This window comes from Ostrea edulis, chromosome 3 (assembly GCF_947568905.1).
Source record: "Ostrea edulis chromosome 3, xbOstEdul1.1, whole genome shotgun sequence".
In the NCBI taxonomy this organism is placed as follows: Eukaryota; Metazoa; Mollusca; class Bivalvia; order Ostreida; family Ostreidae; genus Ostrea; species Ostrea edulis.
In genome coordinates this window covers 5,760,491-5,768,157 of record NC_079166.1, presented here as the reverse complement: position 1 = coordinate 5,768,157, position 7,667 = coordinate 5,760,491, and the positions used below count along the sequence as shown (strand labels likewise).

At 33.1% G+C, this 7,667-nt stretch overlaps 1 protein-coding gene across 1 annotated transcript; it reads left to right on the top strand.

Annotated features, from left to right (window-relative positions):
* The first annotated feature begins 251 nt into the window (after nt 1–251).
* On the top strand, nt 252–6,059 carry LOC130053154 (heavy metal-binding protein HIP-like). The gene is made up of 3 exons (XM_056159817.1): nt 252–315; nt 5,315–5,478; nt 5,642–6,059. Coding segments are annotated over exons 1-3 (558 nt in total). The 5' UTR covers nt 252–313; the 3' UTR covers nt 6,034–6,059.
* The last annotated feature ends 1,608 nt before the right edge of the window (nt 6,060–7,667 follow it).

Below are 7,667 nucleotides of genomic sequence, written 5' to 3'. Positions count from 1 at the left end.
CTCTTCTGTAATAACATCCCTGAAACATGACAGTTTAGACGGCGGTATCTTAGTCATAGAGAAAAGAAGACAAGAAAAAACTGAAACTGTCCTTTATATTTACATCTACCCGTTTAATTTCCTGTTTGCGTGTCATCATGTATGTTGTATGTGGGATTCAATTACCAATCACTTTACTACTGTTACATTTTAATGGATCCTCAGGAATATATAACAGGGCTACTAAATGTCATGTTAAACAGCATACAGTTATCTCCTGTATATAGCTACAGTGTATAGTGTAAGACAATAGGCAGAAATATCGCTATCCAACATGTAAGTATTGAAAATGTTATTTTCTTTGGCTGTTTCCTACATCCATAATATGGTACTGAATTTTAAATATGACCAGTAGTAAATCATTTTGTTGAGCAATTAAATGCGACGAGATTTAAATTATATTGATGATCTCCGTTTAACGATTGGTGGGGAGGAAATACATTACATTCCTTCATCATGCTTTTTCTTTGAATATCATCAGCTTTTATGCAAGTAGAATTATAGATGCAGATCAACCAGTTTTTGTTTTTCATGATGATACATTACGTATACTGTCAGTATGTCATGAATAGGACATATTTCCCTGATCTGTATCATTTTATTAGAAAAAATATTGTAACTGTAAACTTCATGTTTTAAATTTTCATTTTGGCGTGCATTTAATTAATACTGAAATAAAACTACTGATATAGAATTTAATTTCCAAATACAACCTATCATTCAATGGAATTCTGTCTGTAGTCAAATCAGTGTGCCAATAACGGCTTAACAATCAGTATGAAACACGTCAGACAGCATTTGACCCAATGCGAGGTTGTATTGACGAACTAGATCGTTATAACGACCATAGAATTTGCGAAATGCTGACTTCAATCGAGACTGTTGAAATCCCTGTACCATCAACTTGTTTGTCAGTAGCTTACCTCGATTTCAAAACTAACTATACCCAGAGCAAGCTCTTGCATATTGAATCAGTTGAGATATATAAACACCACATGCAGGTGATAATGGAATATTGCTACATAAATGTGGGAAGTTGACGATGGAGAAGCTGAAATCATCCCGTTTGTCATACAGTTGAGTTGTCAATTTGCCGTTAATGTCTACTTTCAATAAAATATCTAAGTATGAAGCAGAAGTGGACGACTCTGTGGTGTCCTTTATTTCGAGTTCACAGAGATATATCAAATCGACATATGAATGAAAGCTAACGTCATCGATATATCTAAATAAGAAAAAAATATTCTCTGTAGTAAAGATGCAATGAATCTCCTCAATTGATTTGGAAAACTCTTTGAATATGACGTCAGATATATTTTGTATAGGTAAAGTTGATATCAATACGGAATATCCGAACCACTATTTCGTTTCCGATTCCATCACAATTTTGATATTTAGCGTGTCGAACGAGATAACTTTTTCTGGGTTAACGTGGACATTTTTCATAAAACAGGTACATTTTACTATAAGATAAAGTGAGTTCAGGCACTTAGTGACGGTTTTGAAAGTTGAAGAGTTCTCCGGAGAGCAAACGCAGAAAAGAGATACCGTTATATTTGAATGAAAAATATTAGTTAGGGAGAAAAGCAGTTTTGTCCAAACCCCAAAATCATAAGAAGTGTTATCCCTCAGTGTATGTACGAGTTCAATTCATCGGTTCAACCTTGCATTTCCACTAGCTTTCACCGCCACTTTAACAAGTGGCCGCCTAATAAATCGATCTTTGCATGCGATGATAACAAACGGTGTCTGTGATGATAAAGCGACAAGTACGTCACATGTCGAGGAAAAAGGGGATCGGGGTTGCAAATTAGTGTGTGTGGGGGGGGGGGGGGGGGGGGGGGTGTTGCTGCACGTACATATAAGAAGACGTGTACTAGGTCATTCGTTTGCAACATTCAGAAAAATAATCTTACAATAAGGCAGACATTTATATCTCAAAACTCATTCGTCTTTCGTCAATGGTTATCAGTAATTTGTATACAAGAGTTGTCAAAGTAACGTAACTTCTTTTTCTGAGGATTTTCACATTCTTTTAGTTTCGATATCCCGTTTTCACAGAAAAGGGCACCTTGGAACATAATTATATTGCTTAGGCATTAAATAATGATATAAAACAAAATTTAAAAGTAGTTTCAGACTACTGAGGTCGTTTAGAATAACACTTTGATGTTATTTGACGAATGTGTAAATTTATTTTATGAATCCAAGTTTGTATTGAAACTGCTAATTTTCGGCAAGACATATTTCTTCTAAAATCTAAGTTACTCAATTCCCCGATTACCCCAAATACAAGCTGATAACTAAATATGAAGGAGAAGACATACATTAATTATTCGATAGAATAAATAAACAGTACGGGAAAAAATCTCATATAAGACAGTTCAATGTGCACAGTTAAGATTTTAAGCTGGGAAACATCGGATTTCAAACATTTCGGTTGAACATCACTGAAGAGACATTATTTGTCGAAATGCGCATATGGTGCATCAAAATTGGTACCGCATACGTTTTACATTTAGGTACTTCTAGGCATTTTTAAAGTATGTGTAATGGTACGATATGATGTTTAAATCGGGGCAATCTTCTAACACATCAGTTGATATTTGAGGGGTTTCAATAGTATCGTTTAAAGTCAGTATTACTCCATTTACCTGATCAAGATAGAGGACTTACGGCACATGTGACAGGTTGAGAGAGGAAGCTTACTCCTCCAAGCCACCTGATCTCACCTTTGATATGTCTAGGGTTCCATGTCCGTGTTTGTCCAAGTTTTTATTTCATATACTTTATATGAGTTTTGAAATTGATTGCTCTTAGTTAACTTTAACTTTTCTAACAAGACATCTAAACTTTTCATTTGCAAAGCAAAGTGATAGCCCTGTATGTGTTTACACACCTCATTCCACTATCAGGATGGCACTTTAAGTTGGCGGCTTCGGTAAAAACATTTTATTAAGGTTTATATTTGCTTCATCAATTGATCTATCATTACTTTATGTCGAAATGTTGAATACATTTAACTTACTGTTTAGATGTTTACTGTTTAGAAATATTTATGTTCTCATCTCCATATGTTCCTGGCTATTGACGAACATATCAAATTTGAGTATATTTGCTTCATTCTAGATATAGACAAACGTGTTTGCAATGGCAGTTTTGGGAGTTGAATTTTAAGTCAATACAAAGTGTATCCTGCGTAAAATATTTCTATTACATTTATTTATAACAGATCTTTATTTCTATAACACAAAACTCAATTTCCATTGATCTTAAATCTTAAATCGTTGCAATAAAATTGTGTATCCTTCATCCCTTTGTGTTTTGTAAGCAGGAATTTAAATTCCCAGTTTACAAATTTCCTAACATTTTTTCTTTCTTGTATTACAATTATATTCTAGAAGACCATGGCTTTGATATTATATTTGATTATAAACTGACATTGAAAATTCGTAAGACCAAATAATTCAAATTCACGCTTTAGCTTCAGTTTGAAACACATTTAATATCCCAGTCAATGAAACGAATGAATTTAAGTTACCATTGCCGTACCTGATTCCAAGACTTCACAAACAAGGATTCGGTAATTTTTCCACTATGCTCTATTCTCACAAAATTACCAACTGCATCTGTGATGTGTGACTGGTTAACGGGTACGTTTACTCCTTATAGGATCCCTGTAACACCTTTAAATGTATCTCAGGGGGCCTATATTTTACCACTCTCAATCTTATATGCTTTATGGGATTTACACCTCTCGTGTTTTAAAGGATCTGCATGTGCTAAATTTTTAATTCTGTATTTTATAGGACTTATGAGATTGATGAATATTCATAATCATAACTTTTTTGTTGAGTATTGTTCGTTATCTTCATCTTTTTAATGCACAAAATATGAATGCATTTAAATTTTTACACTCATCTGTCCTTGTACATTTTTTTTATAGGGAAACAAACACTAATGTGATAATTTTAGGGTGGAATACAGTCGTAATCGTACCTTGTTCTTTATTGTTGTCCTTCGTGAATATTTCACTACATAGGTATATGAAAAGCGAAGATAACGAACAGTGATCAATCTCATAAATCGTATAAGGTATACCCATTACAATTCAAAAGTTATACACACCTGTTATCAATTTACAATTTTATACAATCTAAGTACTGTAAATGACGTGGTGTATAAGTAAACTGTGTTCTAAGTTCTTCTGAAATATCCAAATCCTACTTTGAGAGAAATGAGATTCCCTATCATTACTTTGCTCTAAAGTAGAGATTGTGCCATAGTTATGTCGCAGGGTCGCTGTTTTCTTGCAAACAACACAAAACTGGGTCGGTCTGAGACAATTATTTTATTTCAATAAAAGGGAAAAAAACCTAGAAAAAATATGAAAACATACTCACAAACATGCACACAAGATAATAGACATATATAAAACACAGGAAGTAAACTAAAAGACATTTAAACATTTAAGATAAACGATAAATAAATATTAATACGACTGCCAGTATAATTACATATATTTAACAAGTAAATGAATTACAAGATAAACATAAATCTTACCAGGCATCCAGTATTATGAATGAAAAATATTTAAGTTACATCGAGTGAATCGATATTTTACCAAGAACTGTCCAATATAACCGTACAGGGCTTAGAGTGGGGATTTTGGCGAGGTTTCTAACTTTATATAGTGCACGGGTTAGTAGCACATGCATAACTAATTAGTATTCGGTAAAATCCATTGGTCCGCAGTATTATGTACTCAGACCACTGGTCAGTCAAACGTAAAGTTGAACTAAAAATAGAAATAATTACCACCGGTACAATACAAAACGTTCACACTGACTCTCGCATACTTGAAAAACTAGTTTGTATTCAATTGGCTATGCGCGCCAATATGAATACTGATATAATCATAGCGCATAAATATATTTTAAATAAATTGCAACTGTGACAGTTATATGAAACCTTTCTTTGCCGTACAGGTCAATTTGATATGATTTACATTTCCTTAATATTTAATGTTTATTTGCCCTTGTATACAAAATCAATTTTTAAGCATTATATCATATATCACATGTATACCAGAACGAATTGTCTTTGGATATCTACTAAACAGATTTCAAAATAGATCATTATGATGTAAATGAGACACTATGCACATCCCAAGATACATTCTAGATGCGTCAAACAGGTATATACTGCATTCGTCTTACATTTATCTAAATAAGTCATGAAAAGAAAATATCTTATATTTCAATTCTCTACCCAGGGTTCCAATTGTTATGCTCAGGGCAACATTAGTCTTAATGGTTATGTTGACTGAACTGTACGCAAAAGAAAGCACACAGGACTTCATCAGTAAATACAACAAGTACAACACCGTCTGTCGAGGAATGGGATACGAAAGAAAAAGTTGCAAAGGGAGATTTCATGGTCTGTATCTGATTATTCTTAGAACAAACACATTTGCATACGTCTTTATTACTTATTTATGTATGAGTTTGTTTGAATGCCTGACTGAAATTTGCAAATATGTAATTGAACACGTATTTATAACTTAATGTTTTACACAGTTAAATATGTTTATAATAAACAGGGGCCATTGCTTTCCATGCTCGAACTTCATCCGTTCTTCAAAATCTCGGTAGCTATGCTGCTGTTGTATTTGGGAAAGTAACTCTAAACTCTGGATCCGCCTATAACGGTAAAACAGGAATATTCACAGCACCAACAGATGGCATCTACTCCTTCACATGGACTATTTTGACGACGGATGGGTCATATTTTAACACAGAAATTGTCATCAATGGAAATCTAGTTGGCTATAATTATGCTGACGGTAAAACTGGCAGTTCCCATCATGAATCTTCCTCAGCAACAGCAGTGATTAGAATGAAGAAGAAGGACAGAGTCTGGATAAGGACACATGATAAAGAAGGGAAATATGCATACCCGATCTGGTCGTCATTCTCTGGGTTTCAATTGTAAATAAAAAAAAATGCTTGGTAAAAATAAAGGAATAAAATATATCTTCATATGTTTAAACTAATGCATTATAGAAAGATCTATACGCTGTATATACGTTGTATATCAATTAATGAAGTGGTGGATGTAGAGGGGGTACACAACACCACCTTCTTTGGGCGGGAAGGTAGAAATTGGGGTCGCAACCCACATTTGAATGTTTTAGACCGCTCCCTATCATATAAATATAAATATAGTCACAGGTACGTGACGTTAATGGTTGAGCATTTTCACAGTAGTTTAATAACAATGTGTAGAACAAATATCTACGATTTCTAGATGAAACGAACATTTATCATTTGGTTTTTGTGGCTAGAAAATGTTCGATGATTGAGTCTAGCAGTTGTGTCGTTGATAAGACAACACTTTTAAAACTGTATGGATATCATTTCAATAGACTGTAAATCACGTTTCCAAGTGTTAAACAGTGTTCAATATTCCAATCAAAATACAAGAAATAGGGCTCTTATAATAAGCATAGGGTATATCTACTCCTCCTAGGCAACTTACTGTATTTCTGGTTTCTCCAAGGTTACTTGATGGTGGAACTGCCCATTTGATGGAATGAAAAGGTGAAGATAACAGAGAGTGATTAATTTCACAACTCGTAAAAGGAATGCTACATTAGAGTAGGACAAAAACTGACTGATGTAGGAAATGTTGATTCCATCAGTCGCACTTCGGTACGATACTATATTATGTTAAATATGAATCGCCCGGAAACTTACCTAAATTAATCCATGAATGTCTTTTCCGCAAAGAAATCCAACTGACACCATTCAAATCCACACTAAATTGATGATACTCGTCATTTTAATTGATACATCTTTCCTGCTGTCAATAATCAGCAATGACTTTATCGCATGCTTCGTATTATTCTAGAGGTTTCCATAGGGGTGAAAAATCTTACATTGCTACTTATATTCAATCGTACAAAAATCGAACTTTTTTCTGTCTTCCATAAGGCTTGGTATCAATAAGGCATAACACATTTATTGGACTTACTGGATGAAAATAACATTTAAGTCACTATATAATCTTCAAACTAAATTTGATATCAAAACAAATTATATAACAAACAATGGTGTAAAACAAATTATTATATCTGAATTAAGAGATTTTTTACTTTAGTAGGAATGGATTTTTATAAAGTCAATTGATTCCTTGTAATATCAAAGTCTTTGCTCTTACTAGAAAATGACACAAACCTATGATGAGACCTTAAATAAATCAGTAGTAAATGCTAAGAACTAGCAAAATTGGGCTACATATTTTGAAATAAGATATGTGCAATGGAAAGAGATTTATTATCCATCATTCCTGGTGACCAAAGACAACGACTTACAATGGTTTCAAAAAGACTTAATCACGATATCTTTATTATCAATAATTGCATGTAAAACCGATACAAATATATGTACTTTTTGTGAATAAGAGCAGGAACAAATATTTCAATTAATTTGGCAATGCCCTATTGTTGAACAATTTTTGGATAACTTTATTTCTCTATGTCAGTCAAAAGATATTGATTTGAATATAAATGTTATATAAACTGTTTTTTGGGAAAAAACAACAATAATGTTTCATTTTTTTAATAC